Here is a 21,748-nt window from a genome sequence, read left to right as displayed (position 1 = left end):
ATGTGGAAGTGATTCTTTGTATATGAATTGGATCTACTGTCACCTTTTGGCAAGGTATGATGATGTAGAGGATCATATTTTCTCATATTTAATCCACATTGATCACCAAGTTGAGATTGCACAGGTTATGTTTTGATAGTGTATTTTTTTCTACTTTTTGAAACTTTGTTCAATTTCATGTTCTACCTGCTCTCCATAGAATTGTACCCACCGATATTTGTATCACAACCAGACCCAATGACTTTATATGTGGGCAAACAAGCTGTGCTCCAGTGCTCACTCACTGGATCCTCACCCATGGAAGTTGTCTGGCACAAGGACAACATAGCCATCTCCTCCGAAGGGAACTATGTAATGAAATGTGAAAAGAACAAGTATTCCCTTCACATTAAAAGTCTCGAGCTGACAGACCAGGGAGTGTACCTGTGCAAGGCCTCCAACAGTGTAGGCACTGCTACTTTTACAACAGAGCTCAAGGTGATCAAGAAGCCCAGCTTTGTTAAGACCATTGAGCCGGTGTCAGCTGCTGTCAATGACGCTCTGAGGCTGGAGTGCCAGGTGGACGAGGACACTGGTGTGACCGTCACCTGGACCAGGGATGGCAAAAAAGTCCACCTAAGCATGGAGTGTAAAATGTCCTTTGAGGACAAGGTGGCTGTTGTTGAGATACCCAAGTCCAAACTGAAGGACTCTGGGAAATATGTTTGCACAGCCATGAATGAGGCTGGGAGTTCATCCTGTGAGGCTGTGGTAACAGTTCAAGGTAAGATCCTAAAGATGATCTTTCCGTTAGCTTTTAAGAAAACGTATTACTCTGAAATGAGCAAGTGGATTATTGCTGACGCTGTTACGCTCCGCTATGTTCTTGTCTTTCCTTTTGCATTTTTTTTTCACACTTTTCTGTCTTGGTTATTTTGTTTTTGTTTGCTGTTTCTCCTTTGATGATGATCTTGGTGTTTTTTTAACTGAACACTCCTTTCAGAGCCGCCTATCTTTGTTAAGAAAATGGAACCTAAGATAACATGGAAACAAGGTATAGCTGCACGCCTTCAGTGCTCCGTTAAAGGGTCGCCTGAACTTCACATCCACTGGTTCTGGAATGAGAGAGAGCTTGGTGATGGAGACAAATATAAAATCTCTTTCAAGAATGGAGTTGCCTCTTTGGAGATAATGAACCTTCTTGTCACAGACAGTGGGAGTTACACCTGCGAGGTGTCAAATAATGCCGGCAGCGAGAGCTGCAACACTCTTATAGCTGTGAAAGGTTTGTCAAATCTTGCAATTACTTTACACTCACTGTCCAAATGAGAAAACCTTTGGTATTAACTGCATACGTACCCTTATGACACCCAGAGCCCCCATACATTAGAAAGGAGCTTCAGACAGTCGAAGCGATAAAGGGAGCAGCAGCTCAGCTGGAGTGCGAGATCACAGGAACCGCTCCTTTTGAAATCAGCTGGTTAAAAAATAAGAAAGCCATCTCCATTGATCAGAAATATAAAATATTTGCACAGGATTCCTTATCAAGGCTGGAGATCCAGACCTTTGATAGTGCAGATGTTGGAGATTATCAGTGTGTCATATCTAATGATGTGGGGAAAGTCTCCTCCAAGGCCCAAGCTAAACTTAAAGGTTAGTAAAGCTGTGTTATTGACTCAGGCTTCATTTTGAGCTTTAACCCTTGTGTGGTGTTCATGTGTGCAGGCCCAGTTTCAATGTTTGAAAAAAGAAAAGTTATGCTATTTACTATTTCTTCTAACAAACTCATTGGTCTTTGCTCCTTTTCTGTGATGAACATACAAAATAACTATGTTGTCTTTCTGCACCTGCTATTCTCAGAAAGAGTTACAACATTACAAGCATGTTCACCTGTTCTGATTACATTCTAAGAAATAAGCACCAATAATGATCAAAAATCATGTTTTTTTTTTGCCTAATTCATATTTGCATTTCTTTGTTTTCTCACAAAAACAGTAATGATCATATGATCATTAATGTGATCTCACAGGGGTAAATGACACATGAATGGTTTTGTCCGTATTGATTTAAAAGCCTAATAATGTTGTGGGTCCTCCAGGCCTGGGGACATTGGATGTGTAATAACAATATGAACACCACACAAGGGTTAAACTAAGTTGTTAACTCTTTAACTGTTTTCGTAGAACCGCCAACCTTCTCGAAGAGGGTTGAGAGTGCAACAGCGGTGTTGGGAAATACTGTAAAACTCCAGGGAACTGTTAAGGGATCAGCTCCCATCTCTGTAAAATGGATGAAAGACTCTGAAACACTGAGAGATGACGATCCAAACATCAAGATGGTGTTTGAGAACAACGTTGCTAGCTTGTCGATAACGACGGTGGCCATCAGCCATGGCGGCAAGTATTCGTGCCAAGCTGAGAATGAGGCTGGTCAACAGAAATGTGAGGCTACCTTGACTGTGCAAGGTCAGTCGACATCTTTGATGCAGAGATGCTTGTATTTCAGCTCCTTGCTGAGTTCTTAAGGATCTTGCGTCTAAAGTCCTATATTTGAATAACTAACGGGTCTGTTTTATCCCAGAACCGGCCCGGATTGTAGAACCTGCAGAGTCCATTAGTGTGACTGCAGGCGATTCGGCCTCCTTGGAGTGCACAATTTCTGGAAGCCCAGACCTTAAAGTGAAATGGTTTAAAGACGGAAAGGAGATGATCAGTGGGCGTAAATATAAGATGACTCTGAAGGACAATGTGGCCAGCATGAAGATACTCACAGCAGAAAAAGGAGACACTTCAGAGTATAAGATGGAGGTGTCCAATAAAGTTGGGAAAGACCAGTGCACATGCTCAGTCACAATCTTAGGTTAGCTCCTGGTTTTTGCTTCTTTAACATGTCATCAGGCTTTTTCTGTTTTACTTATGATGAAATTATAACCACTCTTAGTTGCTCAGGTTGTTAATGTGAAGGTAAGGTTTTGGGACTTACTACTAACTGAAACATTGGATTTGATTGTAAGTAAAAACAGTTTGCAGAGTCTTGTTTCCTTTTAGATTTGAGCCAAGGGATTCTTTTAAAAAACAATATGAAATTGTGTTAATGCATGAGATGTTTTTTCTTCAACAACCAGATCGGATAATGCCTCCAACTTTCACCAAGTCCCTGAAAAGAGTTGATGGAAACATCGGTAATGATGTCTCCATGGACTGTAAAATGTCTGGGTCCCAACCCATGACCATAGCTTGGTTCAAAGACGACCAGGAGATCACGTCTGGATCCAAATTCCAGCCTGAACTCAAAGACAGCTCCGCCACACTGAGAATTATACGGCTGGAGAAAGCTGACTCGGGAGTTTACAAATGCAGAGCCACCAATTCAGCCGGCTCTAAGGAAACCAGCGGCACGCTCTATGTCAAAGGTTAAATGGCTTATGTTGTGCCTCTTCTTCTTGTGTACAATCCTCGAATGATTTCATGCTAACGTGAAATCTTTGTTTTGTCCACGGCCTCCAGAGCCCCCGGTGTTCACAGTGAAATCCAACAACCAGGATGTTATACCGGGAACAACTCTTTGCTTCAAAACAGCCTTCACTGGAACAGCGCCGTTAGCTGTAAAGTGGTTCAGAGAGGAAAAAGAGATTACAACTGGAGGCTCATATTTCATAAAGAAAGATGCCTCTTCAAGCTCTTTGGAGCTTCACTCTGTGAAACCCAGTGACTCGGCGAAATACACGTGCCAAGTGTCCAACGATGCTGGGAAGGTGGACTGCACCGCGGTCCTCTTTGTGAAAGGTGCCAATTTGAAGTGTCTTTAGCTGCGTGAAAATGTCATGCTGTCAATATATTGTGATACTAACATTATGTCTTGTGTCTGATAATGAATGTTAACCTCTTCTCTCAGAACCTCCCGCGTTCGTGAGGAAGCTCGAGGCGACTAAGCTCGTCACCAGCGGCGACTCCGCCAAGCTGGAGTGCAAGGTGACGGGCAGCCCCGTCATCGCTTTTAAATGGTTGAAGGATGAGATGGAGATCAGCTCCAGCCCTAAATACACAATGTCCCTGATTGACTTAGTGGCATCTCTGGAAATAGTCAACTGTGGTGTAGAGGATAGTGGAGATTATGTGTGCGTGGCGTCCAGCGAGGCTGGTAGCGACCGCTGCAGCAGCACGGTTACAGTCAAAGGTTGGTTGGTCATTTATTCCACTCCCAGTTTTGGTAAATTACTTTTATTTAGACATTACAGACATTCGGTTCCAATGACAAATCATCAGTGTTTATCCTGTCAAGACGCCTCTCTCACGCCCTCTGGTGGACGAGGACATAATTGAGAACTCAGAGCTTAACACCGTGGCTCCAGGGTCAACATCCCGTCCTTTTTCCCCAAAAAAGACTTTGATTGTTAGTCCCAATGTCTAAAACCATCCAAGATAGACTAGCCATGATCCTGTTAAAGCCTCAAATCTGTGTGAAATCAACCTTAGGGCGGTCATAATGAATGCGTTAATAATAAGTTAACAAAAATTCCTTTGATTTACATTATTTGTTTTTTTACTCCTCGAGTCCATTTTGACCCCTTATTAAAGTTTCCAGATCAGAAATTTGGGAGCAAAGAGCGTTGTGTGGAATCAATCATGTTGTTTTGGGTAAAAGAACATTGATATAGGACAACATGAGGACAACATGAAGACAACATTAGGGCAACATGAGGGATAATGAAAGTCAATGGAAATATTGAATGGGGAAAATCAGATCCGCTAAAGAACCTAAATGGGTCCCTGTTGACCTTGTTGGCTTAAAGTGGGCGTGGCCTCTCCACAGGGGGTAAAACCTGAGGATGTCTTGTCATTAGAGCTGAAGAAGTCACTCAAAGCATCTGCAGCATCACAATAAAACTCCAGCGGATGCTTTTCATTCGGATTATTATCATCATTATGTCATATTGTCTTCTAGAGTCGCCGGTGTTTGTGCGTAGCTTGGAGCCCAAAGACGTGGTGAAAGGCTCTGAGATGTTGCTGGAGGGCCAGGTTTCTGGCTCCGCCCCTTTCACGGTGTCGTTTTATAAAAACACAAAGCTGGTTAGGAACGACAAGAGACACCGGATCACCGTGAAAGACGAGCTGGTCGCCCTGCAGGTGCTGGCCGTAGAGCCAGGGGACGTCGGTGTGTACCGGTGTAATGTTGAGAATGAAGTGGGGGGGGCTTCCTGCGAGTGTCACGTCACGCTGAAAGGTGGGTTTGGTTGCTATGGACTCTCTTTTGGTTGCTGTGGTTTCTCTTTAAAGGCCCAGTGGGTCACATGTGTAGTTTTTATACGTTATAGTCCTTATCAAATCTGTGTTGCCCGTCACAAAGAAATGAAAAAATATGAGTATTCTCCAGAAATATTAGTAATAGAAGAGCTGCTGTGTCAGTATACTGCTCTGCTCTGATTGGTCCAACATGTGTCGGGCTCAGCTGATCCTCAGTGGATTTTTCCTAAATATGAATCTCATAGAAAACCCTGACTTTGCGGGATGAGGTCTGTCTTTACGAGGCCCAGTGGGTCACATGTGAAGTTTTTATACGTTTAGGATACGTCATTATTGAATCTGTGTAGCCCGTCACAAACAAATGAAAAAATATGAGTTTTCTCCAGAAATATCAGTAAAAATCCAATTTTATTTGAGTTTAGCAATAGATCTGCTGTGTTAGTATACTCTGCTCTGATTGGTCCAATATGGGTCGGGCTCAACTGATCCCCAGCTGATTGTTTCTGATCATGAATCTCATAGAGAACCCCGAGCTTGCAGGATGAAGTGGTCCTAGTGTCCCTAGAGAAGCCAATAATGTGATTTTACGCCACGTTTCCTTGTAGAAGCGCCGTCGTTTGTGAGAAAGCTGGAGGCCGTGAGTTGTCTGGTGGGCGGCGAGGCGTCCCTGCAGTGCACCCTGAGGGGCTCCGAGCCCATGACCGCGTCATGGACCAAAGACAACCACGAGCTCAGGGAGGCTGAAAACATTCAGATCTCATACGAGAACCACGTGGCTCTGCTGCACTTCACCGACGTACACAGTGAGCACGGCGGCAAGTACTCGTGCCAGGCCCAGAACCAGGCCGGCAGCCAGACCTGCTCCGCTGTGCTCACAGTCAAAGGTTGGTTACCGTGGTTACCGGCGCCATAACTCAGACTCGGCATCTCCTTATCAACTCATTCAGTCATTATATCATTATACATATATAGAGTACATATAAAACCCCATGTTCTATGCTTCTAAGGAGGCTCCCCTTCAGTGGCCTGGTGTTGATAGTTGGGTGCTGGTGTGTGTCTCTGTGTGTGTGTGTCTGTTTGTTTGTGTGTCTGTGTGTGTGTGTGTGAGAGAGAGAGTGAGTGTGTGTGCGTGTGTGTCTGTCTGTGTGTGTCGTGTTGGTGTGTGTGTGTGTTTGTGTTTGTGTGTGTGTGTGTGTGTGTACGTGTGTCTGTGTGTTTGTGTTTTTGTGTGTGTTTGTGTGTGTGTGTGTGTGTGTGAGAGAAGAGAGAGAGAGTGTGTGTGGTGTGCTTGTGTCTGTCTTGTGGTGTCTGTGTCGGTGTGTGTGTGTCTGTCTGTGTGTGTCTGTGTTGGTGTGTGTGTGTCTTTGTATGTGTGTCTGTCTCTGTCTGTCTGTGTGTGTGTCTGTGGGTGTCTTTCTGTGTGTGTTTGTGTTTGTGTGTGTGTGTGTGTGTGTGTACGTGTGTGTGTCTGTGTGTGTCTGTGTAAGTTTGTGTGTGAGATGTCAGACTACAGAGAGAAAACAGAGCAAAGCAAGAAATATTTACTTATACTTCATATTTGAGGGATATTTTCTGCATGAAACACGATCAATTATCAAATCCAAATATCATAAATATCACTTTATGACTTTCTGAGTTGATGCGGAGCCTCCAGTCCGTCCCGGTGGTTCTGGGTTCTTTCCTGACTTTGTGTTTGACGTCTCAGAGCCCGCTAAGATCACAGAGGACGCCAGGTCTGTGAGCGTGACCCAGGGGGACCCAGCCACGCTGGAGGCCCGCTTCCTGGGCACCAAACCCCTCCGGACCAGATGGCTGAAGGCCGGCACGGAGCTGGCCTCCGGCCCCAGGTACAAGATCCACGGCACCGACACCAGCTCGGTGCTCAAGGTCGTCAAAACGGAGAAGGGCGACAGCGGCGACTACACCTTCGAGGTGTCCAACGACGCCGGCCGGAGCTCGTGCGACGCCACGCTCACCGTGCTCGGTCAGTTCTCCAGGAACCAGGTCGCCGTGATGGCCGGATGGCCCGGGTGGAGCTCCGGGAACCGGCGTCTGTGTTCTCACAGCTGATTGGCTGATTAGATGGCTAATGCAGTGTGGTCTCTGTTGAGTGTTGGACAGAGAGCGCCATCTAGTGGCTCAGACTGAACAGACGCCGGTTCACCGAGCTTCATTTGGCCGTCTCTATTTTTAATTAATTAATTATAGTAAGCCATTATTAATTTAGTAATACATTATTTAAATTAAATCAGTATTTATTTAATTAAATGATTAATTCTTATTTGTCCACTATTCACACCTTTATTTTTTTCTATTAATTTTAATTAATTCAGTGATAAAAAATCAAACTATTAATTAGTATTTGGCCATCATTTTTTTTTATTTAATTAATTTAATTTAAAAAAAATTATTATATTATATATTAAAATTATTTTTATTAAATATAAAAGATTTAAAATAAATTATTATTTTTTTAATTATTAATTACTATTTGGCCATTAATATTCTCCTATTTTTATTTTCTTTTAATTTTAGTAGTAAAAAAAATTAAAATACTTTATTAATTATTATTGGCCATCCCTAGTCTCACCTCTCTTTTCTTCTGTGTTCTATGTAATTCAGATCAAATAATTCCTCCGTCTTTTACGAGAAAACTAAAAAAGACGGAGGGTATCAGGGGCTCGTTTGCTCACCTGGAGTGCCTGGTGTCGGGCTCGCTGCCCATCACCGTGCAGTGGTACCGAGACGAGAAGGAGGTCCAGACGGACGACAGACACAAATGCACGTTCTTTGAGAACGTTGCCTTTCTGGAGATCTCTCACCTGGACAGTAAGGACAGCGGCAGCTACACCTGCATGGCCCGGAACCAGGCGGGGGCGGTGCAGTGCTCCGGGACGCTGTTTGTCAAAGGTGTGAGGACGAGTGTCTCGTCAGCCAATAGTTACAGTGACTCAGAGCTAGCGATTCGTCGACAGGGACACGAGTTCTCCGTTAGGTCACGGTGGTCTACGGGATCGGAACAACGGCAGCCGGGACGCGATCCGCCTTTCGGGACGTGATCTGCCTCCGGGACGCGATCCGCCTCCGGGACGCGATCCGTCTCCGGGATGCGATCTGTCTCCGGGACGCAATCCGCTTCCAGGACGCAATCCGCTTCCAGGACGCGATCCACCTCCGGGAAGCGATCCGTCTCCGGGATGCGATCTGTCTCCGGGACGCGATCCGCTTCCGGTATGAGATCCGCTTCCAGGACGCGATCCGCCTCCGGGACGCGATCCGCTTCTAGGACGCAATCCGCTTCCGGGACGCGATCCGCTTCCAGGACGCAACCCCCCCCCTCGACCGACCTCTTAACGCAGATTTCCGTCTTTTCAATCCTACCGTAATCATGCTGTTTTTATGGAAGATGCTTCCCATTGAAGTACATTAGTCTAACAGTCGTGTGTGTGTGTGTGTGTGTGTGAGTGTGTGTGTTTCAAAGTCTACCTACCTAGCTCACTCCCACGGAAAAAAAAAGGTGTCCCTGTCCACGAATCAACGGATTAAATAAGGTTTCCAACTCCCCCGATTCGGGCTGGATATTCTCCATATGCCGTTTTCAGAAGCCTTTCTTGGTTCTTCTCTCTCTTCCAGAACCTCCATGGATTCTGGAAAAGCCCGAATGCATGAATGTCTTGCCGGGCTCAAAGGTCCAGTTTAACGTCCTGGTCTCGGGCACGCCCCCCCTGACCATCAAGTGGTTTAAAAACAAGAAGGAGGTTTCCTCCAGTGTCGACTGCTCTGTGATCAAAGACAACACCTCCAGCTCCCTGGAGCTTTTCTTTGCCAAAACCTCCGATTCTGGAGAGTACGTCTGTGAGATCCAGAACGATGTGGGGTCCACGTCGTGCCAGGCAACGCTCTTTGTCAAAGGTTGTCATTCTTTATGTCAAATATGTCTCCATCCATCTGTCCTTATGGACATTTTGAATTTCAATCTGTTGCCTTGACGCTGACCCTCCACTTTGTGATGAAGTATTTAATTAAAGGTCCCATGACATGGTCTTTGGTTGCTTTTATATAGACCTTAGTGGTCCCCTAATACTGTATCTGAAGTCTCTTTATATAGACCTTAGTGTCCCCTAATACTGTAACTGAAGTCTCTTTTATATAGACCTTGTGGTCCCCTAATACTGTATCTGAAGTCTCTTTAATATGACGTTAGTGGTCCCTAATACTGTCTGAAGTCTCTTGTATGACCTTAGTGGTCCCTAATACTGTATTGAAGTCTCTTTATATAGACCTTAGTGGTTCCTAATACTGTATCTGAAGTCTCTTTATATGACCTTAGTGTCCCTAATACTGTTATCTGAGTCTCTTTAATAGACCTTAGTGGTCCCTAATGCTGTATCTGAAGTCTCTTTGTATAGACCTTAGTGGTCCCTAATACTGTATCTGAAGTCTCTTATATGACCTTAGTGGTCCCTAATACTGTATCTGAAGTCTCTTTGTATAGACCTTGTGGTCCCTAATCTGTATCTGAGTCTCTTTATATAGACCTTAGTGGTCCCTAATACTGTATCTGAAGTCTCTTTATATAGACCTTAGTGATCCCCTAATACTGTATCTGAAGTCTCTTTATATAGACCTAGTGGTCCCCTAATACTGGATCTGAAGTCTGTTATATAGACCTTAGTGGTCCCCTAATACTGGATCTGAAGTCTCTTTATATAGACATTAGTGGTCCCCTAATACTGGATCTGAAGTCGTATTATTATCACCGTGGTTACATCTATTGTTGTCTTCCTTAGAGCCCCCTAAGTTCACGCGAACGCCGGCGCGCGTGTCCGTGGTCCGTCCCGGTCAGAGTAAAGTGTTTGAGTGCCAGGTGACGGGCACACCTGAGATAGACGTGTCCTGGTTCAGGGAGGGGTCTGAGATCAGCCCCGGCTCCCGGTACAACGTGGCCTTTGTTAACTCCGTGGCCACGCTGGAGATCCGGGGGACGGACGTGAAAGACAGCGGGCTGTACTACTGCGAGGCTCGCAATGAGGCCGGCAGCGAGAGCTGCAGCATGGACCTCAGGGTCAAAGGTCAGTCGGGTCAAGAGACATGGTGCAGGACATGGTGCAGGACGTGGTGCAGGACATTTAACCCTCTGGTTGTCTTCCTGTCAAAATTGAAAATCAACACTTTTGTTGAAGCTTTTTGTCGATGTTTTGAACTTTGTCCTACCTTTTTGTCCCTTTTTCAACACTTCTGACTTTTTTTTCATTGTCTTTTATTTACATTTTCAAAGTTACGTAAAATTGGACATTTTTTTCCCTTTTTCAGACTTTTTTGTAGTTTCCACCACCACCACCTTACTATGTTTATACTTTCTGTAATTCATGGTCAATAACCCTCATTTATATAGAAGTATGCCTAATATTAGAGTTCAAAAAGCAGAAATTATGAATTATTTTGACTAATAGTTAAGATCAGAGGAATGAAAGAGCGTTGGAAGGAATCCATTTATTATGGTAATTTGGTTAAAAAGAAACTAGATACAGATAGAGACATTTTTTGACCTGAGGACAACAAGAGGGTTAATGTTGGGTTACTAAAGCAACGCTGAGAATCACTATTTTATTAAAACGGCATCTTTTACATACCTGAGAACATATTTGATGGAGTCCGCGGCATATTTATTTTTTAGAAAAGAATGAACTCAAGAGAAAAAGGTGATGACAGTTTTCTTTCTCTCGTCTCAGAGCCGCCGTCTTTCATTAGAGAGCTGGCCCCGGCTGACGTGGTGCAGGGCACCGCGGCCTGTTTTGAGTGTCAGGTTGCGGGGACTGGTCCGTTTGAGATAACATGGCACAAAGATGCCAAGGAGATCAAGCCCAGTGCCAAACATGGCCTCTCCCAGATCAGTGACGCGGTGGGTCTGGAGGTGCAGAGATGTGACGTTGTAGACGTCGGTGAATACCAGTGCACGGTGGCCAACGAGGTGGGAACCTGTACTTGTAAGACTACGCTAAGCCTCAAAGGTTGGTCTCATGAGGATTACAAATCCACATTTTTATCTTTTGCGGGAAAACATTGGCCTGGAAATCCAAATCCCAAAGATTAAGAGTCTGGCATCGAGTACTGAAAGGCATCAAGCGCTTGAAAATCTGACTGCACACAATTGGATAAAACTACGACCAATCACAACAACACACGGGGGGACGTATCCAGAGCTCTGTATGCTTAGCTACCAGCTAGCTAACTATCTAACTGGTCTTCATCTGTGCAGCTGGCCTCTGGCCCCGCCTACATCAGATACTCAGATGTGATTGGTGCAGCTCGGCTACAAGGGCATAGTCAGTTGTATTTATATTATCAACCCATAACAAGTTATATCGAGACAATTTACAGGTAGAGCAGGTCTAGACCACTCCATTGTTTACAGGTAGAGCAGGTCTAGACCTCTCTATAATTTACAGATAGAGCAGGTCTAGACCACTCTATTATTCACAGAGAGAGCAGGTCTAGAACTCTCTATAATTCACAGATAGAGCAGGTCTAGACCTCTCCATAATCTACAGATAGAGCAGGTCTAGACCACTCTATAATTTACAGATAGAGCAGGTCTAGACCACTCTATAATTTACAGATAGAGCAGGTATAGACCTCTCTATAATTTACAGATAGAGCAGGTCTAGACCTCTCTATAATTCACAGATAGAGCAGGTCTAGACCACTCTATAATTTACAGATAGAGCAGGTCTAGATCTCTCTCCATAACTCTACTCGATGCCAGAGTAACTCGCTGAGTAAATTCAAAGCATGCTCTTGGGGGGACTCTGGATTTCCAGGGTAGGACAAACTGGAAGTTTCCTTTAACATTTCCCTGGTTGTCTCTGATAGAACCGCCAACATTTACCAAGAGGATTGAAAACACTGCCACCGTTCTGGGTAAAATGGCAGAATTTCAGTGTGTTGTCAAGGGTTCTCCCACTCTCTCTGTACAATGGCAAAAAGATGAGAACTGGATTTTGGAGGATACAAAGATCGAGAGAACATTTGAAAACAATGTGGCAACTCTCAGGATTCCAGCCTGCGAGGTGACACACAACGGGAAATACACCTGCCAGGTGGTAAACGAGGCTGGGCAGGATAAGTGCTTTGCCACGCTAACTGTGCAAGGTATACCTGCGATTAACCAAGTTATCAAATCTCTTTCCATGGTCCTAACTTTGCATGAAACTCTATACTTTTTCTTTTACTTTGCTTTGCATTGTAGAGCCTCCTCAGATCACTGAGAAACCTGAAGTGATAAAGGTTACAGTGGGAGATCCAGTCAGTCTGGACTGTAAGGTAACGGGCTCCCCTGAGCTCAAAGTGAAATGGATGAAAGATGGCAGGGAGCTTCAGTCCATCAGGCAGCACAAGCTGATCTTTGAGAATAACATCAGCAGCCTAAAGGTCCAGTCCGCTCAAAAAGAGGATGAAGGAGAGTATGTCTTTGAGGTGGCAAACCACATCAGTAGCTGCACCTGCAAAGTCAAAGTGATCGTACTAGGTTGGTGTGAAACTCCTGTGGTACGTAGACGTAGTGATGTTGAATAAAGTCTAATAATTTTCTCATGATTCTTTTTGGTAACAGAACAAGTAATTGCCCCAAGCTTCATCAAACCTCTGGTAGACATGCAAGAGATCTTGGGCTCCTTTGTTCAGATATGTTGCAAAATATCTGGCTCCCTGCCCATCTCTGTGGAATGGCAGAAAGACGGGACCAAAGTCTCTAGTGGTGTAAAGCACAAACTCATTCAGCAGGACAATAACGTGTCCATCGAAATCGAACAGCTGGAGCGATCTGACGCAGGATCCTACTCTTGCAAACTGACCAACGCAGCGGGAAGTTGCGCCTGCAGTGGATCCCTCGCTGTTAAAGGTCAGAAAGTGCTTTCCAACGTGATTGTTTGTGCGATCCCAAACCAAAGGTGAGTACCACTTTAACACGGTCCGTCTTGTTCTTCAGAGCCTCCCAGCTTTGTGATGCTGCCCGAGTCTCAGGCGGCTCTACCCAATGGCACTGTTCGCTTCAAAGGCACTTTTAAGGGAACGCCCCCCTTCACGGTCAAATGGTTCAAGGACAAGACCGAGCTCATGACGGGGCCCACTTGTTTCACAGGGCTGGACGGACTGTCTTGCTTCTTAGAGCTCTATTCAGTGGGTGTCACCCAGAGTGGAGTTTACTCTTGCCAAGTCAGTAACGATGCTGGCTCTGCACGCTGTAGCGCAGACTTGACAGTCAAAGGTTCGACTTGCATCTTTTAAATCAACTCTTGCGTGGCTGTACTCATCTCACATGTGCATCGCTGGCTAAAACGAGGGTCCCAGCTTTCATTGTTACTCTTTTATAAGCTTCACTGCTGCAGCTTCTCATCAAGAACTATCTGTTGCCTTTGTGATGCACTTGCTTTTTTCACACCCATCCCGTCTCTACTGTTAACCCATCGTTGTCAGCTCATCTGCTCAGATCATCTCATTTGCTCACTTCATGTAACTGTTGTAAAAATCTAGTCTAACAGTAGTCCCTACATCTTCCAGTAGCTAATATGTCTGTATTTTGGCTTTCCAGAACCACCTGAGTTTTTGCTGAAACTCCCTGCCACTAAGTTTGTGAAGCAGGGTGAGTCACTCCGCCTGGAGTGCAAAGTGAGTGGTACAGCCCCTCTGAAAATGACCTGGTACAAACACGACACCAAGGTCACAGATGGGGGCAACTACAGGACATCATTTGTTGATTCAGTAGCGGTCCTGGAACTGGTCCGTGCCAGCTTTGACGATGATGGCGTTTACACCTGTGAAGCTCAGAATGATGCTGGCAGTGTGAGCTGCAGCACCACCCTTACCGTTAAAGGTCAGCCTCTCACTGACGTCCTAATCATTTGTTAGTCATGGTCTGAGCTTTAGAGGCACAGACTCTTCAGTGTGAGGTTTTAGTTAGAGTTGTTTTTGTATTGCTTAAAGCTGAAATACGTAACATTTAAGCCCTTTATATATCCATCCCCTACGGTGTGTTGTTGACAGCTTAGGCTGGAAACTTCAATGCTAGTTGTGTTGTTCCGCTATTGAGAAAAGTTCATCGGCTCTTTGGGTTGGCCCTCTGTTTGGGCGATGCACATTAAAACATGCTGGGACCTTGTTCCCTGAAATTCCCCAATCTTACCTTATAGCTGTAGCTCCAACGTCCTTCCACAACAGCTTTGTCTTGTCCCCTGTAGTTTCAGTGCACTTGCGCGACTCCATTTGGATTGTAGCTCCAAAATCGTTTCCCAATTTAATTACCACAACAACTCCACCAAGCAAGCTGTAGTTTCAACAAACATTTACAAGTTTATCATCTGGGCTGTAGTTCCAACGTCCTTTTACAAAAAATCTGCCATCATATCACAGTTGTAGTTCCAACCAATCCTATACTATTGTCTTATTTTTATTAGTAATCCCATGATGTTTCCATAAGAACGCTGCCATCGCAGCTCATCTTAATGCTATTCTACAACTCGGCCATCTTAGCTGTACCTACAACAAATGGCACGAGTCAGCCCCTTCAGTTAGCTCCATCGTCCTTCCCCAACAACGCTGTCTTGCCACCTGTAGTTTCAATGCACTTCCTCGACTCTATTTGGACTACAGCTCCTACATCTTTCCCCAAAAATCTACAAATTCCCATGAAAACTCCATAATGTAAACCGTAGTTCCATCGTCCATTTAAACGCTGGGTTGTAGTTCCCAAATCTGCCATCATATCACAGTTGTAGTTCCAACCAAGTCTTCTTTTGTAGTGTAATCCCATGATCCTTCCTCAAGAACTCCGGCATCACAGCTCATCCAAGTGCACTTCCACCACACAGCCATCTTAGCTGTAGTTCCAACAGACACTTCCCCAAAAGTTTTACCATTTGATCCCTCACAAGTCCGCCATCTAAACTATGGTCCCGACCAATTCCGCATCAGTTCCGCCATTGTTGTTGTAGTTTCAACACATTTTCACAACTTGCGCATTTTCTCAACAGCCTAGACGGAACTTCCAACGACTTTCAACAACTTAGCTGTAGTTCAAACCATCTTTAACAGCAACTCCACACTTTTAAGTGTAGTTTAAAGAAATATTTAAAACTACAAGTCCCACCAACCGCCAATAGAAACATACAAAATTTGCCCATAAATTTAGCTTTCTCAGACATAATTCCCAAAATTACAAACCCATTTTATCTTTTCAAAAATATTCCACCATGTAGACGTTAGTTACGCAGCTCTGCCATCTTGTCTCTAGTTTCAACATCTTCACCTTTTACCAAAACGTCCATAAAAGTCCGCCATCTTAGCTGTGGGGCTTTTGCTACGGCAGAGCACAACAACACACAAAATGTTACGGGTTTCAGCTTTAAGATTTGGTCATGGATTATTTTCCCGTGTATGCCTCTTTAACAGTTTCCTGATCTTTCTGTAGACCCGCCATCTTTTGTCAAAGTCCCTCAGCCCGTTGAAGGGCTGAAGGGTAAGGACGTGAGTCTGTACTGCGAGATGAGCGGTACAGCTCCGTTCCAGATCACCTGGTTCAAAGACAGGAAACCTCTGATGGAGAGCAGGAAGTTTAAGATGGTGAGCGAGGGCAGCTCGGCTACGCTGCATGTCATTGGGATAGAGCCCTCGGACGCCGGCGAATATGAGTGTAAAGTGTCAAACAGTGTAGGAAGTGACACCTGCCAGACAGCCGTTAAACTCAGAGGTCAGTAGAAATTGCGATAGTCTCAAATTAAAATCATAACTACTAGTTGAGTATTGTCACCTTGCTGACTTTGAGTTTCTCTCCTCCCCTCAGAGCCGCCGTCGTTTGTGAAGAAACTGTCCAACATGACAGTGATACTGGGAGAGGAGGTGACCCTTGTGGCCACTGTTAAAGGCTCTGAACCCATTACTGTGTCCTGGGTTCAAGACAAGGATCACATTCTCAGGGACGGTGACAACAGGAAAATCACCTTTGAGAACAACTTGGTCGCTCTTAAAGTCTTTAAGGCTGATGCCACCACGGCAGGCAGATACACCTGCCAACTCAGAAACGATGCTGGGAGTGTGGAGTGTTTCGCTAACTTGACTGTCCTAGGTTCGTAATCATATAATTCTCTCTTTCTCATGCAGTTTTTTCCCATCTTCCCTCCTGCAGGTTTGAGTAAGAACATGTTCTGCTTCTCCTCTGTTGCTTCCAGAACCTGCTAAGATAGTGGACAAGCCCGACGCTCTGAGCGTGACGGCCGGCGACATGGCCGCCCTGGAGGTCAAAGTGTGCGGCACCCCGGCGCTCATACCCAAGTGGTTCAAGGACGGTGTCGAGCTCGCCTCCGGGAGGAAGTACAAGATCTCATTTTCTCAGATGATTTCCAGCCTGAACGTTCTCTCCGCGGAGAAAGTGGACTCTGGAGAATACACGTTTGAGGTTATGAACGAGGTCGGGAAAGACCTGAGTAGAATTAACCTCACTGTCTTAGGTTGGTGTCTTCTTCCTACTTGGACTTTAAGGACTAGGGTTGGGTATTATTAACATTCCTCAAGTTATCGCCAATAAGATACCCGAGCTTTGGTACTAATGTCTTCTTTATAGCTTACTTTGGGAAATATACACATGGATTTCGACAAACGGTGGCGATTTTAGAACTTTTTGAAAGGGGGCCATCTGGGGCACAGTGTGATTTTAGGGGTGCCAAATATAACAACAAATACAAAAATACTCATTTAGTGTATTGTATTTAGTGTAACTATTGCACTGTAAATAATATCTGTGAAATCTCCAGGTATTAGTTTAGATTTCCCAGTAACACTTCTGTATATGATTTTACAGTAGAAAGCTGTAAAAAAAGTACATTACATTACAACCTTGATCCCAGTAGTCTAAGTATTACTGTAGAAATCACAGTAGTCTAAGTATTACTGTAGAAATCACAGTAGTCTGAGTATTACAGTAGAAATCACAGTAGTCTGAGTATTACTGTAGAAATCACATTAGTCTGAGTATTACAGTAGAAATCACAGTAGTCTAAGTATTACTGTAGAAATCACAGTAGTCTAATTATTACTGTAGAAATCACAGTAGTCTGAGTATTACAGTAGAAATCACAGTAGTCTGAGTATTACTGTAGAAATCACAGTAGTCTGAGTATAACAGTCAATAAATCACCATATAGCCACTATAGTACTGTGTTGTGTTTAATTGTTTTGTATTTTACTTGTATTGTATTGTACAATGACTACATAAAATACTGCAAATGGAAGTACCTTTAGTACCTTTACTGTAAAAATAAATCACAGTAACTTGCTGGACAATTGCAGTAAGTTGCTGTAGATTTTACGTACATTTTTTAACACATTTTTATTAAATATTGCTTCAACTCAAGTAACTCCACAGTAACTTATAGAAATAAATGAAACCAAAACTAAAAAAACACCCGGTCTTAATTGAGTCATTTAAAAAGTCATAAAGAGTTCATGGAAAAGTCATGAAAAAGTCATGAAAAAGTCATGAAAAAGTCATGGAAAAGTCATGAAAAAGTCATGAAAAAGTCATGAAAAAGTCATCAATAATATGTGATTAATTCAAAAAATGTGTTTAAAGTCGTCTTAACCTTATGTGCCAAAAAGTCATGGAAAAGTCATCTAATGAGTAGAATTTTGGCTAATTGTGGTGCATTTACAGCAATGTTAATTAACTGTAGACTGTCCCGGTAAAATAGATAAATAAATAAAATTAAAAGTATGGTTTTAGGATACCCCCCCCACACTATTAATCTGACCAGACATATAATGTTAGTTTTCAGTAGTTATGAATATCCCAGCCGAGTTAATGGCCGCCCATTGTGTCCCGATGCTCCACTAATTCCTTGTCCTCCTCCTTACCAGATAAGACCGTACCTCCGACCTTCTCCAGGAAGTTGAAGGACTACAACGCCATCTTAGGAACCGCTGGAGAGCTGGAGTGCAAAGTGTCGGGTTCGCCCCCCTTCACCATCTCCTGGTACCACGACGGGGAGGAGGTCCAGAGCGGACCCAATCACGAGATCTCCTTCAGCAACAACAGCTGCTCGCTGAGGGTGTCCACGCTGAGCCTGTCCGACTCCGGGGCGTACAAATGCAAAGCCGTCAACAAGGCGGGGTCCAGTGAAACCATGGCAACCCTGGTGGTCAAAGGTCAGAAACTAAGGGACGCTTTGCATCCATGTTTTTCACTTTTTCTTACGTCATGAAATACATGGGGCATGGCTCCTTTAAACGGCTTAAAAAGTCTTGAATTGCTGAATCTCTGCATGAGTAATAATAATAGTAACTAGAAAATTCTGCAAAGATTTTATCAGTGTGCCTACTACTTGGTGCACATTCGAATTGAAATAAAAAATGATAAAAGGGTCTTAATCTTTCCGAGATATAACTTTTTAAAACCTATTTAAGACGTTTATGTTTCCCAGAAACAGCTAGGACGTAGCTAGCGCTGAACCAACGAGACTCAGAATTCTTCTCCTTCCTTCCTCTCCTCCTCCTCCTCCTTCCTTCTTCTCCTCCTCCTCCTCCTCCTTCCTTCCTCTCCTCCTCCTCCTCCTCCTCCTCTCCAAGTCTGTCTTCTATGAAACAGTTGTTAGTGTTGAGGCCTGAAGTCAGTTAGGAGTCAGTCAGTTGGTCAGGTAGTCCGTGTGTGCGTGCTTGTGTGTGCATTTCTGGCGGGCACCTACAAACACACACAAACACACACAGGGACACACACTATGCATGTTACACACACAGGGACACACACTATGCTTGTTACACACACAAGGACACACAGCTGTCTGTTTTTAAATGAGTCGTGGAGACAACAGCACAGCAGAGACAGAGACTGAAATGGTTGCTAAAGGATACAAACTATCAGTGACCATGTTACAGCTAGGAAGCCTTTGATCTCTGTGATGTCATCTCTTTGATCTGTAATCAGTTAACGACAACAGCACCTGCTGTACCTGTCAGCTGTGTCTCCAGCTATTCAGACACTGAACAAGCTCACAAGCAAATTATCATATCACCAAAAGGATACGAGATATCAATAAAATAACATTCTTGTGGGCACCAGAAGTCCTTTGTGAACGTATTGATGCAAAATTTAAAAAAGATCTTCGCTCTGCGTTTTGCTCAGAAATGTGGACGATGTTTAACATGGCGGTGAATGGAGGAAGATTGGAAGGGCCATAAAGAGAGTTCGATTAAACATGGTGCCATGTTTGATGACTTACTGTCTGCTTCTACCCAGAACCCCCGTCCTTCGTGGTGCCGCCACAGCCGGTGGACGCCATGCCCGGCTCCGACGTGACCTTCTCCGCCATGGTGAAGGGCAGCGCCCCCCTCAAGCTGAAGTGGTTCAGAGGAACCAAGGAGATCCTGGTGGGCCGGGGCTGCAACTTCTCCCTGAAGGACAACCAAGTCCTGCTGGAGCTGTTCAGCGTGGACAGGTCCCACGCCGGGGAGTACACATGTCAGATTGTCAACGACGCAGGAAAGGAAAGCTGCGCCGTTAATCTCACCGTCAAAGGTCGGTTCTCCTCCGTTATACAATCATTCATAAGCAGGATACATAAGCATTCATACATTTTGAAAAAGCTGGAAAAGTTATATGTAAAGTCATGTAAAAGTCATGAAAAGTCATGAAAAAGTCATGAAAAAAGTCATGGAAAAGTCATGGAAGAGTCATGAAAAAAGTCATGGAAAAGTCATGAAAAAGTCATGAAAAAAGCCATGGAAAAGTCATGAGAAAGTCATGGAAAAGTCATGGAAAAGTCATGGAAAAGTCATGGAAAAGTCATGGAAAAGTCATGGAACATCATTGAAAGTCTAGGTCACCATGCATATGAACCTGATAAGTAAAGTGTTGCTGTGAATAGCCGTTATTTTATGCTATTTTCTTCATTTTTGTAGTTTTAGATGTTTTGTTGCCTTTTTCAACGTGTTTGTTTTGTTTTTTTGTCTCTTCCTTTAACAGTTTGTCCCCTTTTTCAACAGTTTGTTGCTTTCTTTGATGTTTTCGTTGTCTTTTTCCACGTGTCCGTAGCTTTTGTGAGCCCATACTGCGGAGTGGGTGTGTTTGTCTTCCTAAACCTTTCCTCCTGTAATAATCTCCACCTGTGTGTGCGTGTGTCCCTCAGAGCCGGCGACCTTCTCCAAGAAGCTGAAGGACGTGTCGGTGGAGAAGGGCAAACCGGTGACGCTGGAGTGCCTGTACACCGGGACTCCTAAAATCACCGTCACCTGGTACAAAGACGGCCAGGAGGTCTTCGCCTCCTACAAACACAACATCACCACCACGGAGAGCTCCTGCATCCTCGAGTGTCTGAGCACCGACGACAAGGACGCCGCCGGGACCTACTCCTGCCGAGTGTCCAACGACGCGGGGACAGACACGTGTGACGCAGCCGTGTCCATCCTCGGTCAGTGCAAGCTTTTTATGGGTCATTATGGAGAGATGTTACTGTGGTTATGGGTCATTATGGAGAGATGTTACTGTGGTTACCTTCTGGAGAGATGTTACTGTGGTTATGGGTCATTATGGAGAGATGTTACTGTTGTTATGGGTCATTATGGAGAGATGTTACTGTGGTTACCTTCTGGAGAGATGTTACTGTGGTTATGGGTCATTATGGAGAGATGTTACTGTGGTTACCTTCTGGAGAGATATTACTGTGGTTATGGGTCATTATGGAGAGATGTTACTGTGGTTATGGGTCATTATGGAGAGATGTTACTGTTGTTACCTTCTGGAGAGATGTTACTTTTGTTATGGTCACCTTCTACAAAGATGTAACTGCTGTTATGGTTTCCTTATAGAGAGATGTAACTGTTATCATGGTTATCTTCTGAAGAGATATTACTGTTGTTATAAATACCAGACAGTCAACCAAAATACATTTTGTTTAAAACATTGTTTATAACTTTGTAGAACTCACCAAGTCCTTCTGGAGACGTTGAGTTTGACACGTGACCTTCTGTTTGTCCCCGCAGAGCCGCCATACTTCGTGGAGTCCCTGGAGCCGATGGAGGTGACGTCCGGGGACGCCGTGTGTCTGAAGTGCCAGGTGGCGGGCACGCCGGAGATCAAGGTGTCCTGGTTCAAGGCGGACGGGAAGATCCGGTCCAGCCCCACCTGCAGGCTGGAGTACACCAAGGGCGTGGCCTGCCTGAAGCTCAGCAAAGCCACCAAGGCCGACGTGGGGGAGTACACCTGCAGGGCCGAGAACCAGATAGGCTCCACCTCCTCCACCTGCAGACTCAGCGTGGCAGGTATGTTCACCGGCGGCCTCACAGGTTACGTTTCACTCGTTAATGTCACAAAATTCATCAAATTTGACTGTTTCCATGAAGCATATTTCATTCAATGTCAATTAATTAAAATAAAAACGTTCAGATGGAAACAGAGCTGCAGATTCATAGAAGATTAGTCCCACTGTCCTCAGTCATAGGTGGACTATTAACCCTCATGTTGTCCTCATGTTGTCCTCATATTG

At 44.5% G+C, this 21,748-nt stretch overlaps 1 protein-coding gene and 1 long non-coding RNA gene across 2 annotated transcripts in view; both read left to right on the top strand.

Annotated features, from left to right (window-relative positions):
- Nucleotides 1–21,748, top strand: part of LOC116702471 (titin-like) — a 210,852-nt gene that overhangs the window by 104,756 nt on the left and 84,348 nt on the right. The window contains 26 exon segments of the mRNA XM_032536680.1: nucleotides 200–763; nucleotides 983–1,264; nucleotides 1,354–1,632; nucleotides 2,163–2,444; nucleotides 2,560–2,838; nucleotides 3,104–3,391; nucleotides 3,486–3,764; nucleotides 3,874–4,155; nucleotides 4,924–5,202; nucleotides 5,828–6,106; nucleotides 6,928–7,206; nucleotides 8,856–9,134; nucleotides 10,013–10,294; nucleotides 10,955–11,233; nucleotides 12,096–12,374; nucleotides 12,472–12,750; nucleotides 12,835–13,122; nucleotides 13,210–13,488; nucleotides 13,813–14,094; nucleotides 15,688–15,966; nucleotides 16,060–16,341; nucleotides 16,445–16,723; nucleotides 18,129–18,416; nucleotides 19,504–19,782; nucleotides 20,393–20,674; nucleotides 21,246–21,524. Coding sequence (XP_032392571.1) covers nucleotides 200–763; nucleotides 983–1,264; nucleotides 1,354–1,632; nucleotides 2,163–2,444; nucleotides 2,560–2,838; nucleotides 3,104–3,391; nucleotides 3,486–3,764; nucleotides 3,874–4,155; nucleotides 4,924–5,202; nucleotides 5,828–6,106; nucleotides 6,928–7,206; nucleotides 8,856–9,134; nucleotides 10,013–10,294; nucleotides 10,955–11,233; nucleotides 12,096–12,374; nucleotides 12,472–12,750; nucleotides 12,835–13,122; nucleotides 13,210–13,488; nucleotides 13,813–14,094; nucleotides 15,688–15,966; nucleotides 16,060–16,341; nucleotides 16,445–16,723; nucleotides 18,129–18,416; nucleotides 19,504–19,782; nucleotides 20,393–20,674; nucleotides 21,246–21,524 — 7,587 coding nt within the window.
- On the top strand, nucleotides 19,865–20,043 carry LOC116702477 (uncharacterized). Its single transcript, XR_004335174.1, has 2 exons — nucleotides 19,865–19,948; nucleotides 20,006–20,043. It is a non-coding gene; the product is annotated as an uncharacterized LOC116702477 (long non-coding RNA).

This window comes from Etheostoma spectabile, chromosome 2 (assembly GCF_008692095.1).
Source record: "Etheostoma spectabile isolate EspeVRDwgs_2016 chromosome 2, UIUC_Espe_1.0, whole genome shotgun sequence".
Taxonomy (NCBI): domain Eukaryota; kingdom Metazoa; phylum Chordata; class Actinopteri; order Perciformes; family Percidae; genus Etheostoma; species Etheostoma spectabile.
The sequence above is the reverse complement of the archived record's forward strand: the minus strand, read 5'-3'. Positions and strand labels throughout refer to the sequence as shown.